We start from the raw sequence: 14093 nt of genomic DNA on the forward strand, positions 1-14093 counted from the left end.
GCTCTTTTTATAAGGCCAGCATTATCCTAATTCTAAAACCAGATAAAGACACTACAAAGAAATATAATTACAGGCCAATATGCCTGATGAACATTGATGCTAAAATATTCAACAAAATATTAGCAAATCAGATCCAACAATACATTAATAAGATCATATCCCATGACGAAGTGGAATTTATTTTGGGGATGCAAGACTGGTACAATATTTACAAATCAATAAATGTGGTACATCACATAAACAAAACGAAGAATAAAAATATCATGATCTTATCAATAGATGCAGAAAAAGTATTTGACAAAATCCAACACCCATTTTTGATAAAAACTGTTAGTAAAGCAGGAATAGAGGGATCATACCTCAACATAACAAAAGCCATATATGATAAATCTACAGCCAACATCATAATCAATGGCCAAACACTAATAGCCTTTCCCTTAAGAACAGGAACAAGGTAGAGATGTCCATTTTTATCACTCTTATTCAATATAGTACCAGAAGTCCTAGCTACAGCAATCAGATAAGAAGAAAAATAAAAGGCATCAATTTGGAAAAGAGGAAGCAAAATTGTCATTATTCACAGATGATGTGACACTGTACATAGAAAAACCCAAAGATTCCACCAAAAAAAACTACTAGATTTAATAAATGAATTTGGCAAGGTAGAAAGATACAAAATCAACATCCAGAAAGTGACGGCATTTTTATGTACCAATAATGAACTCTCAGAAAGAGAAACTATAAAAACAATTCCATTTACCATTGCACAAAACAATAACTTGGAATAAACTTAACTAAAGAGGAGAAAGACCTGTACTCAGAAAACTACAGGGCATTGTAAAAAATAATAGAGGAAGATACAAAGAAGTTAAAGCATATACCATGTTCATGGACTGAAAGAACTAACATCATTAAAATGTCCATACTAACCAAAGCAATCTATAAATTCAATGCAATCCCTATTAAAAATATCAATGTCATATTTCACAGATCTAGGACAGATATTCCAAAAATTTATATGTAACCAAGAAAGACCCTGAATATCACAGAAATCTTGAAAAAGAAGAACAAAGTTGGAGATCACAATACCAAATATTAAACTATACTACAGACTTCCGGTCAAGATAGTGGCATAAGTAAACATGGTACTCACCTCATCCCACAACCACATCAAAATTACAACTAAACTACAGAACCACCATCATTCAGAACCACCTGAAATTGAGCTGAATGAAAGTCCTACAACTACGGAATTAAAGAAGAGGCCACGTGGAGACTGGTAGGAGAGGCGGAGGCTCAGACAGGCTGGTCCCACACTCACGTATGGTGAATAAAAATCAGGAGGACACTTTGGCTGTGAAGGTTCTCCCTGAGGAGTGAGGGGTCCCCGTCCCACACCTGGCCCCCCAGCTCAGGGTTCCAGTGCCAGGAAGAGAAGTCCCCATGAGTTCTGGCTGTAAAATCAGCAGGAACTGAGGCTGAGGGAGGCTGAGGCTGTTGGAGCCCCAGGAAGTTCCTCTTAAAGGGCCCCCACACAAACTTACTCAGACTTGCACCCTCCAGGCACCAGCATGGGGGAGGCAGCTTGAAAGGCACCAGAGACATACAGTGAAGAACTGAGTTGTTTGGCATTGGGGTGAGAGGTGGAGAGGCAGCTTTCTCCTGGACAGACTGGCTATCAGAGGCCATTGATCCTTTGGTAAACTCTTCCCTGGGGCAGGTAGACAGCTGCCATATATATCTGGGACTCCAGCAACCTGGCTCATACTGTTTGCCCCACCCTGGTGATTCCCTGAGGCCCTGTCCCACCTGACTTTCAGGCCCACCGGAGCTGTTTCCAATGCCTTTACCACAGGATTGGCCTGTCTTGGATTCTGCTTCAGATTTTCCTAAAATTTCTCAAACAAGCAGCAGCTGGTCTCAATGAGCCCCATACTTCTTGTTAAGTGGTCCCAGGCGTGGCACTAGAAGCAACCAGTCTTGGTTCACAACTTGGCTTTTCCTCAGCACCTCCAAGTCCAGCACAAAAAGCAGCCATCGGCCAGGCTGGTGTGGCTCAGTGGCTGAGCATCGACCCATGCACTAAGAGGTCACTGGTTCAATTACCAGTCAGGGCACATGCCCAGATTATGGGCCTGATCCCCAGTGGGGGGCATGCAGGAGGCAGCCAATTGATGTTCTCTCTCATTGATGTTTCTATCTCTCTCATCCTCGCTCTCTGTAATATCAATAAAGAAGAAGAAGAAAAAAAAAAGCAGCAGCCATCGGCAGATCACTTTGTAGCTTATGCCAGGTGGCCCCAGGTAGAACACAAGCAGTGACTGACCTTGCCCCAGACCCAGTGGACAGCTTCAGACCACATCAAAGCACCACCACCCAGAACCCTGCTGAAGTCTCGCTCTGTGTGGTGGGCCCCTACACAATTGGTCCTCCGAGGTTAGTGGAGGCCAGTGGTTAGTGAGCACAGCCAGTCCTTGCAGCTGATCAGTTTGAGTAAATGCCTCCCATTGATGTGCCAATAGCAATCAAGACTCAATTACAACAGAAGTGTGTACAGTCCACATGAGGGGTGCACCTCGAGGGCACAGCTGGGGTGATCAGGGAGGCTGTGCCACTGGATCCTACAGGATACCTACAACAATAGGCCACCCTAAAAAGCCTAGAAGGCATAGCAACTCTATCTAATACATAGAAACAATCACAGAAAATCAGCCAAAATGAGGAGACAAAGAAATATGTCCCAAATGAAAGAAAAGAACAAAACTCCAGGAAACGAACTAAACAAAATGGAGATAAGCAATCAATCAGATGTAGAGGTCAAAACACTGGTTATAAGGATGCTCAAGGAACTTAGTGATAACTTCCAGAAACTTAAGGAGAATTCCAAGGAATTCAGTGAGAACATCAACAACATAAAAAAGGACCTATCAGAAATGAAGGATGCACTAACTGAAATAAATAACAGGGAATCAATAGTAGAATAGATAAAGCCAAGAAGCAAACCATTGAGAGAGAGCAAGAAATTGAAAACCTATTTGAAAAAATGAGGACAGAAAACGTTTCTAACTTGATGAAGGAAACAGACATACAAGCCCAGGAAGCACAGACAGTCCCAAACAAGATGAACCCAAAGAGGTCCACACCAAGACACACCATCATCAAAATGCCAAAGGTTCAAGACAAAGAGAGATTCTTAAGAGCAGCAAGAGAAAGGCAGTTCACTACCTACAAAGGAGCTCCCGTAAGCCTGTCAGCTGGTTTCTCAAAAGAAACTTTGCAGGCCAGAAGGAAGTAGCAAAAAGATATTCAAGGTGATGAAAAGCAAGGACCTACAACAAAGATTACTCTGTCCTGCAAAACTATCATTTAGAGTGGATGGACATATAAAGAGTTTCCCAGACAAGAAAAAGCTAAAGGAGTTCATCGCTACCAAACCATTATGATGTGAAATGTTGAAGGATCTTGAAGGAGAAGATGAACAAAAATATGAACAATAAAATGGCAACTAATACATATCTATCAACAATTGAATCTACAAACAAAATGAGCAAGCAGAACAAAAACAGACTCATAGATACAGAAAACTTTTTGTTGCTTGCCAGATGGGAGGGGGCTGGGGGGATGGGTGAAAAAGATGAAGGAATTAAGAAGTACAAATTGGTTGTTAGACTGATGAACCTTAAAGGGAAGGTGAGATGAGATAAACCAAAGAGATTTTATGCGTATATGCATAACCAATGGACACAAACAATAGTGTGAGGAAGGCAAGAGGGGGGCGGGATTGGGGAGGAGGCAGTCAATGAGGGAATAAAAGGGGGACATCTGTAATACATTCAACAATAATAATAAGTTTAAAAAGTAAACAAATAAAACAATAAAATAAACTATACTACAAAGCCATTGTAATCAAAACAACCTGGTATTAGCACAAGAACAGGCATATGGACTGATGGAATGAGCAGAGACCCCAGAAATTGACCCACACCATTATGGTCAATTAATATTTGATAAAGGAGGCAAGAACATACAATACAGTAATGAAAGTCTCTTCAATAAATGGTGTTAGGAAAATTGGACAGGTATATGCAAAAAATGAATCTAGATTACCAACTTACACCATACACAAGAATAAATTCAAAATGGATAAAAGACTTAAATGTAAGTCACAAAACCATAAAAATCCTAGAAGAAAACAAAGGCAGCAAAATCTCAGACATCTCATGTAACAGTATTTTCACTGATACATCCTCTTGGGACAAGAGAAACAAAGAAAAAAATAAACAAATTGGACTACATCAAACTAAAAAGCTTCTGCACAGCAAAAGAAACCATCATCAAAATGAAAAGGGAACCCAGTATATGGGAGAGCATATTTGCCAATGATACATATGATAAAAGGTTAATATCCAAAATATATAAAAAACTCATACAACTCAACAAAAAGAAGACAAATAACCCTGCTAAAACTTAGGCAGTGGACCTGAATAGACATTTCTTCAAAGAAGACATACAGATGGTCAATAGAAGTATAAAACAATGCTCAACATCAGTAATTATCAGAGAGATGCAAATTAAAATTACAACGAGGTGTTACCTCACACCTGTCAGAATGCCCACCATCAATAAATAAACAAGTGCTGGTGAGGATGTGGAGAAAAGGGAACCTTAGTACACACTGCTTGTAGGAATGCAGACTGATGCAGCCACTACGGAAAACAGTATGGAATTTACTAAAAAAATTAAAAATGGAACTGCCATTTGATCCAGGGATCCACGTCTAGGAATATATCCCAAGAATCCCCTGACATCAATCAGAAAGAATATATGCACCCCTATGTTCATAGCAGCCTTATTTACAATAGCTAATATCTAGAAGCAGCCCAAGTGCCCCTCAGTAGATGAGTGGATAAAACAGCTGTGGTACATTTACACAACGGAATACTATGCAGCTGTAAAAAAGAAGGCTCTCTTACCCTTTGTGACAGAATGGATGGACTTGGAGAATATTATGCTAAGTGAAGTAAGCCACTAAGGGGAAGACAAATATCACATGATCTCACTTATATGTGGAATCTAATGAACATAATAAACTGACAAACAAAATAGGTCCAGAGGCATGGATGCATGACACAGACTGACATATCTCAGAGGGGATGTGGGTGGGGAAACATGAAGAGATTAACTGAAGAACTTATATACATTTGTGCATAACCCATGGACACAGACCATAGTGTGGTGAAGGCCTGGGGTGAGGCAGAGGCTGGGTGGAGGGGGGAAAATTGGGAGATAATGTGGCACATCTGTAATACTGTCAACAATAAAAAAAAGAGAAATGGGACTACATCAAACTAAAAAGTTTTTGCACAGCAAAAGAAACCATCAACAAAATAAAAAGACAACTCACTAAATGGGAGAACATATTTGCTGATCCATCTGATAAGGGTTTAATATCCAAAATTTATAAAGAACTTATAAAATCAACACCAAAACAAACAAACATGCCCCCCCCCAAACAGATCCAAGTGAAAGATGGGCAAAGGACCTGAATAGACACTTCTCCAAAGAGGACATACAGATGGTCAACAGACATATGAAAAGATACTCAGTGTCACTAATCATTAGAGAAATGCAGATTAAGACTACAATGAGATATCACCTCACACCTATCAGGATGGCTACCATCAATAAATCAACAAACAACAAGTGTTGGTGAAGATGTGGAAAAGGGAAACCCTTGTGCTCTGTTGGTGGGTATGCAGATTGGTGTAACCACTGTGGAAAGTAATATGGAGATACCTTAAAAAATTAAAACTAGAATTGCCTTGTGACCCAGCAATTCTACTTTTGGAAATTTATCTGAAGAAACATGAAACACTAATTTGAAAGAATATATGCACCCATATGTTCATTGCGGCATTATTTACAATAGCCACGATTTAGAAGCGGCCCAAGTGTCCATCAGTAGATGAATGGATAAAACAGGTACGGTACATTTACACAATAGAATACTATTTGTCTGTAAAATAGAAGAAAATGTTACCCTTTGCGACAGTATGAATAGACCTGGAGAACATTATGTTAAGCAGAATAAGCCAGTCAGAGAAAGAAAACTACCATATGATTTCATTCATGTAGAATCTAATGAACAATCTGAACAAACAAGCAAAGTAGAGACAGACTGAAAGACAGACAGCAGGCTGACAGCTTTCGAGGGGGTGTGTTCTGGGGGTGTGGCATTCTCACTAAAAGGTCTAAATCAGAACAAGTGACAATGTTGGCAAAAATGTGGAGAAATTGGAATGTATACATTATGGTTGGAATGTAAAATGGTGCTGCTATTTAGAAAATGTTTTGATATTTCCACAAAAATAGTTACCATATAACTCTGATACTTAATACCATTAATTAATTAAATTAATGCAAATTAAACCTTTCTTGGTTACCACTATGTCTCCCCTCATGTAGCTAGACTTCAGAAGAGTTTCAATTCCAATTGTTGGCGAGAATAAGGAGCAACTGCTACTTGCATGTATTGCTTACAGGCAGTAATTGGTACAACCACCTTGCAATACACTTTGGCATATACTAATATTAATAATATGTAAAGCCTATGACCTAGAAATTTTACTCTTTGATGTGTATATATTCAGAAATTTATGTTCTTATGTCAACCAAAAGATAGAAATAAAAATTTTTATAGCCCTGGCTGGTGTGTACTGAGAGGTGGCTGGTTTGATTCCCGGTTAGGGCACATATCCATGTTGCCAGGCTGATCCTCTGCAGGGGGCGTGCAGGGGGCAACTAATTGATATTCTGCTCTCATATTGATGTTTCTCCCCCCCCTTCCCTTCCTCTCTCTCTAATAATCAATAAAAATATTTTCAAAAATAATGTTTATGGCAGCATTCTTTAAAGAATCATCAATCTAGAGATCATACAAATGTCCGTCAATAGTAAATTTGATAACTAATTTGTGTTATGGTAATAAAATGGAATACTAAGAAATATTTATCTATGGTGATAGAGGTCAAAATTCTAGTTACCTTGTTGGAAAGTATTGACCAGGGGCCTGCTGGGATACTGGAAATATTTTATATCTTGATCTGGGTTGTGGTTAAACATCCAGATGTGTGTTTATGTTTGTGTGCGTGTCACACTTAAATATTTTTTGAGCTGCGCATGTATTTGTATATTTTACTATATGAATTATATAATAGTAATACAAAAGTGAGAATAGATTATGTTTCTGTTTCATTTTGGAAACATAAACACAGGATATCTAATCTAGACACTTACGTAAACCTAACTTCTTAAGAGAGAACAGGGTTGCAAAGCTAGGGGAGAAGCTGGAACTTCCATAGGTATATATTTTCATGTAGTTTTAATTTTTGAATCACATTAATGTCTTAAATATTAAGATAATAAAATTATATCAATAAGGATAGAAACATAAATTTTATGAGATGGTAGCAGAAACAGATGTTGACAAGTAATTTCATATTTTTCTCTACAATTACTGGTCTGCCTTGGAGTTAGGTTGAAGTTATATGATTAGTAGTTGGCTAAAAAGCTTTAAAAAGAAGGCTTTGAGCTGAAAAAGAAGAGTTGACTTTACCCCTCCATGTATTATCTTCCCTTGCTTAGAGAATCATGGATGATCACATCCTGAGACCATGGAACCGACCACAACATGTAATTCTTCGTAGATCTCTAAGTGACCACATAGAGCACAACTACCCTGAGGAATTATGAAACTTGTACGGGAGTTTTTGAGAATGAGAACGAGACTGTTTTGATTTGGGGACGTGTTTGTTGTCTCAGCACAGCCTAGCAAATTATGACCGGTAGAGATGTAAAACCGAGGTGACTTGTTGGGAGTGAAGAGGATGGTGGTTACGTTAGGGGAACTGGGGGGAGTGAGATAAAGGTTTTCAATACTCTTCAGAATGAGAATGAGAACATCTATAGACGATTAGAGCCAGAAGAAAATAGGAGCAATTATTCTATTCTTTTCATTTTGAAGACAAAGAAACTATGACCAGAGCAACTAATCATCAGTCTTAACCCAATCACTGGGTTGAAGTCACATAACAAGTTCGTGGTAGAGACAGGATTGCAACCCCGGTTTCTGAGACTTTGAGAACAATCTCAGAGTTAGGCTACAACTAGTTTTGAGAGCAGCTAAACATTTGCTTAGTGTTCTTTAGCATATTCTAAATGTCCTTCAGTTTCCTGGTGAAGGTTTCTGATGGAAATAGCACCTTTCTGAGCCCCTATCAATTTTCTTGCCCACAAATTAATCTAAAGTCACATCACGGTCCCCTTTTCATTCCCGCGTTACTAGGTCCCTCCACCGAGGCCGTCCGCCATCCATGGGTGACTTGAGGTAATCAGGAAATGTCTTTTACAAGAAATGGCATTTTCACTTTTTACTCTATACATTTTATTGTTTGTATTATTTTTTATCCTCTCTATATAAGAATAAGAATAAAAAATACCAGCAGCATTGTGTCAATGAATATCTAGATGGCCCAGGCCATTGTGTTACACATTTATTCTTTTGATTCATAAGCTCTTTCTGCTTCAGCATTGTCAAGACTGGGTGACCAGTTATAAACCCCCATTCCTCAATCTCGATCTATTATTGGTAACTTCCCCCTTGTGTCTTTCTTGGGCTATATCTTAGCCTTACCTCCCCTCCCCCGACCTCCCCATTTCTGAGCTAGGGCCCCATTGAAGTGGATTACTTTCTGATTTCTCTTTTTCATCTTCACGCTCACCCTGGAGAATAAAGGAGGCCATTGTCACATCATCACTGGGTAGCCAATCAGGTGGACGCCTCCCTCCAGTGACCTCCTTGTTCCAGAGGAAGTAAGGCTGCTTCAATGGAAGGAGGGAGCCAAGAAGAAGGCCTGGCATAAGTCCAAAGATGATAATTACAACATGGATTGTGTACATTCTCACCCGGAAAGGTGTAGGGTTCCCCTTCCCACCAAAAACCAGTTCGGTAAGTGCAGCTGGTGGTAGCCATGCCGAGCTGTTTCTCAGGTGTCTTCTCCCTTCCGAGCCCACTGCTGCGCTTCTGGAGAGCAGCTCTTACAACGTGTACCTCTGGACAAGAATGGCGGGGCCCGGGGCTCCAGGTGTTTGGGGGCATCACCTTATCAATTTGTTGCAGAACGTTGAAGTTGTGGAAAGTGAAGCCGTGTCTGTAGTACAGCACTGGTTGAAAAAAGTGAGTAAAATCCCATTGAGATTCAGGGTCCCTCAAATTCCAGAGAGCGGGCCTCAGCGGATGCAGCAATCTGGACTTCCTCCTCCCTAGAACGGGAAACTCAACATCCTAGAGCTGTGTCTAACACACCTGATGTCCTAGACTCTAGGACCTGGAGGGTGCTGGGGCTTGTGTCTTCATAATAGATGCGTGGGAATCACCATGAACCCTTCCCCGCTTCTCAAGCATAGTAGATGCAGGGTCTCAGATGTGTTGCCCCAGCCTCGGGGTGTCTCAGGAGTACCTTGGGATAAGTCCAAGGACCTGGAAGTTCCCACAGGAAAGCAGCGACAGGTGGAACTGTGAGGTACAGAGCTTGTATGTGTGGATGTGTGTTGTGATGGAAAGAAGAAAAGGGAAGAGGAAAAAGAGAGAGAACTGGGGGTCAGATACCAAGGGATGCTTTGAGAGGGAAATTACCCGCCTTTCAGACTGAAGAAGAGGCTTCCCAGAACATAAAGGAGAAGATGACCAGCCCTCTCATCCAAGGCCAGGATGTACATGTGACCAGAGACATGGTAAATGAGTTTGAGACAGTCATCCTGGGGAAGTGGAGAGAGGGAGGGGGAGGGCAGGAGGTCCTGCAGCAAAGGATCCTGGACAAGTGGGCGGAGCTTGTCCAGGCTGGGCTCCAGCCTAGCCATGGAGTCCTTGCTGGGCAATGATCATGTGGACCCTACCCCAATTTCCTAGGCGAAGCACCGTCTCTCCAAGTCTGATTTGCTAGTAAGCCCGAGTCAGGAGGTCCTGGAGGAAAGGACAAGAATCCAGTTCATAAGATGGAGGTAAAGCAAATATCATTTGCTCTGAGCCTAGTTGTCGGGAGGGAGAAGCAAAGAAGGCATCAGCTCTCTGGCTCCCACAAACCCACAGCCATTCTTCTCTGGAGATCTTGACTCCTTTGGCTGAGAAAATTTGCAGCCTTACTTTGGGATCTTAAGGGAATAGTTTAACTGTCTTGAAAGCCCAGCTCATTCCTAAGTTTTAAATGATTTTAGGGGTTGGAAATTGAGATTGCTCACCATTTCCTAAATGCTTCTGAATAAATTTCAGACTTCTGTTATTTTTGCAGTTGATTTGTTCAGAAGTGGCTGCACTTTAAAGAGCTAAAAGAAAATGAGCTCTTAAAATGCAAAAGCCAAAGAAAGCCCTCATCAGCAACTGCCGGGAGAGGTTTCCAGGCGCCGAGGCTAGAATTATGTGCTCCACATTCTGGTAGCTCTGCCAGCACCCCACTGTGCCAGTGGGAACACAGGCCTTCCCTATCCTGGCACTGAGGGTGCTAACTCAAGGCGGAGAGAGCTGGGCCTGGATACCAGCTCACTCCCTTGGCATAAGCTTTCGTATTTCCTTTCTGGGACTTGTGCTCACTTGGGGGTCTCTTTTTCCCAGTAGAAGAACCCTGGGATTAAACTGCAAAAGAGTCCTCTCTCATCTCTGTTTGCTTGTCTTCCCTTTCAACCCCCCACTGCCAGCTTTGCTGTCTTCTATCAAAGAGGATATATTGCTCAAGACATTTATTTTTGCTTCAGGATATCCAATTCTTAGGTGTTTATTCCTGCCAGTGGCATTAGCATTTTAAATGGGGATTCAACTACTCATTGATTCTAGAACAGGAGAGGAATTTGAGACCTCACTGGGAGAGATGTTTTGGATGGAAAACCTTCCAATGGTCCCTAAAATCATAAATGTTGGTGACTGTAATCCAGCCACAGCCTGTACGTGGGAGGCTGTCTGTGCCTGGCGTGCCTGCACCGTGGAACCCTAAATGTGCGATGCCTCGGCTCGGGTAACATGATCATCACCTCCACTATTTTTTAAAACCTTAGCTGTGTGGCATGATTAGGATAAAGCTTTGAAGACAGGCTACAGGAATCACAATCGTCTATATATAATTTTTCCATTCCGGATTTCTATGGAGATTTTAAACCATAAACTCTGTCAGTTCCCCCTACAATCCATCTATTAGCATCAGTAAGTGTGTAGTTAGGTCATGCTGATCCCTAAATGAAGCATCAAAGATACTCACTTATTTACAGATGTGTTCCAACCACCTGATATTTGCCAGGCCCTCTGGAAGAGAGAGAAAAGGGTAATCAGAGTCCCCAGTCTCAAAGGGGTGAAAGTTAACTTGGCGGACAAGGTGTGAGAACGTTGGAGAACGAGGCCTGAGGGATATCTGTGAGAGCATAGGTGGGGACCGGGGTAGCAGTCCCAGGCTGGCTGCCAGGTATGTAGGCAAGGTGTCCAGCAGGACACTTGTTTGGCTAATGAACTGGGCAGAACCTAGGTGAACAGGAGCTGCGGTGGGCCTCCCGCAGATGCAAGAGCCGTGGTAACTCAGCCAATCTGCTCGGCCTTCAGGGCCCTGTCCTGTGGCTCCTCCTTCTCTGAGGTCTCCCTTTCCCCCTGGCGGGGGCACTCTCCCTGCCATCTGGAATCCCTTCTTCTTTCTTCTCCATCTGTGGCACCGACCCCGCTCCTCCTGGTGTGAGCAGTATTCATGGGCGCAGCTCTCCCCAGACAGTATTGATTCTGTCCTCACATTAGAAGCTACAAATAACACACCTAGAACAAGGCTTGGTCCAGAGAAGGCAGTTTCAATAGTCACAGACATGGGGGATGCAGTGGGCAGGCTGATTTCACCAGAGTGGAGGGCTTGTGAAGAGGGGGAGATATGGAGTTGGGAAGGACAGGAAGGGGACCGTGGAGAGGAAGACAAATCCAGCAGGGTCAATAAAAACAACTGTAGCAACAAGGTACCTGTAGATTCTTTGTGACAGAAATTTCTAGAAGTATCTCTAAACTATAGTGAATACGGCACAGTGCAGATCATAAAGATCTGGTAACGAAGCTGGAGAGTAACTCAGAGAGGGTGGATACATGCCTTCCAAGACCATTGGCCTGCTGTCTAATTCCAGCAAAGGCCCTTAAACTGTTTCCTCAATACTCCTTGGAACCATTTACAGTTTCCCGTGGTTGTTTGGTGGCTCAGGGCAAATTTGTTGGTAAAAAGAACCCGTTGAGTTCCTGGTCCTAGAAGGGTCGAGGACCAGCTCAAAAGTTCATGGTGATGGGGACAAAACTAATCGTCTACACGACTGCAACACCAGCAGTTTCACAATGCCCAGGGAAGGCCTGGAAACATCCCAGGCTTTGAACGCTGTGTTGCAGCCATACCCGTATCTTTCAAGTGCCAAGTGAGGTGAGAGACGATGTTATGCGCGATAGAATAGAGCAGGTGAGACGAAGGTAAGCTGCTGGGACAAGTTGGTTTGTGTTCCCAGTTTGGGACTGGTGGGTGGGGCGGGCTGCTGGCCCCTTCTGGGCCTAGCTCCAGCTGCAACTTAGGTCTGCTAAGCCTGAAGCCCTTCTGGGCTGAGTGCCTCTTTGTAAGAGTCTGCTCCGAGGTCTAGATGGGGTGATGGCCCAGGTGTGGGCTGCCTGCCCCACACTCTCCGGGGCTGTGGGCTGGGTATGTTCTCTGGGTGGGCTCTGCCATCTTGCAGTCTCCCTTCTGCCTTGCCCTTCTCCTCTGTGCCCACAGCTTATGCCATCTTAGCAATGCATCATCTCAGGAGCTTCATGACAGAAATTCCTACTCAGACTGCTGAGAGCAACAGGTGAGAGAGCTGACAGGTGAGGAGCCAGGCAGAGAAGATGGCTCCGCTGGGCAGGGAGACAGGGTCTGGGGCAGGGGCTTGATGATCAGATTCAGCCTTTCCCCATTGGTGAGGGCTAGCACTTGGAGCCAATGACGGTGGGGAAGAAGGCAGCTGCCTTAGGCTCCTGCAGTGCCTCTCTTAAATTTCTTTAAAAAAAATTAAATCTATTGGGGTGACATTGGTTAATAGAATCATATAGGTTTCACGTGTACATTTCTATGATACAAGATGTGTATAGTACACTGTGCCCACCACCCAACGTCAAACCGTCTTCCATTACCATATATTAGGCCCCCTCCACCCCCTCTCGCCCCCTACTTCTTCCCTCTGGCAACCACCACACTGCTGCCTGTGTCTACAAGTTTCAGTTTTACATCCCACGTATGAGTGAAATCATATTGTTCTTAGCTATTTCTGCCTGACTTATTTCGCTTAGCATAATATTCTCAAGGTCCATCCATGTTGTTGCAAATGGCAGTATTTCATCTTTTCTTATGGCTGAGTAGTGTTCCATTGTGTCTATGTACCACACCTTCTTTATCCAATCATCTATCACAGGACACTTTGGTTGTCTCCACATCTTGGCCACCGTGAGTAATGCTGCAATGAACATAGGGGTGCATATGTCTTTGCAAATACATGGTTTCAAGTACATACCCACAAGAAGGATTGCTGGATCATATGGTAGCCGGTTTCTTAATTTTTTGAGGAACTGTAAGACTGTTTTCCATAGTGGCTGTACCAGTCTACATCCCCACCAGCAGTGAATGAGGGTTCCCTGTTCTCCACAACCTCTCCAACACTTGTTATTGCTTATCTTGTTGATAATAAGCATTCTAACAGGTGCGGTGGTATCTCATTATAGTTTTGATTTGCATTTTCCTAATAGCTAGTAAAGCTGAACATCTCTTCACATCTCTGTTGGCCATTTGTACGTCGTCTTGGGAGAGGTGTCTGTTTAGGTCTTCTGCCTATTTTTTAAATTAGATTGTTTGGTGTTGAGTTGTATGAATTCTTTATATATTTTGGATATTAAGCCTTTGTTAGAGCTGTTGTTTGCAAATCCCATCTCTCATTCGATTGGTTGCCTTTTGGTTTTGTTGTTGGTTTCTTTTGCTGTGCAGAAGCTTTTTAGTTTGATATAGTCCCATTCA

The 14093-nt window shown here is 42.5% G+C and overlaps 1 protein-coding gene across 1 annotated transcript; it reads left to right on the forward strand.

Moving 5' to 3' along the window:
- The first annotated feature begins 8929 nt into the window (after positions 1-8929).
- Positions 8930-12888, forward strand: SPATA19 (spermatogenesis associated 19). The gene is made up of 6 exons (XM_036276158.1): positions 8930-9007; positions 9179-9235; positions 9706-9792; positions 9968-10059; positions 12449-12526; positions 12822-12888. Exons 1-6 carry the CDS (start codon positions 8930-8932, stop codon positions 12886-12888), a joined length of 459 nt encoding a protein of 152 aa, XP_036132051.1.
- The last annotated feature ends 1205 nt before the right edge of the window (positions 12889-14093 follow it).

The sequence above is a fragment of the Molossus molossus genome, unplaced genomic scaffold (assembly GCF_014108415.1).
Source record: "Molossus molossus isolate mMolMol1 unplaced genomic scaffold, mMolMol1.p scaffold_m16_p_22, whole genome shotgun sequence".
NCBI classification, from domain to species: Eukaryota; Metazoa; Chordata; class Mammalia; order Chiroptera; family Molossidae; genus Molossus; species Molossus molossus.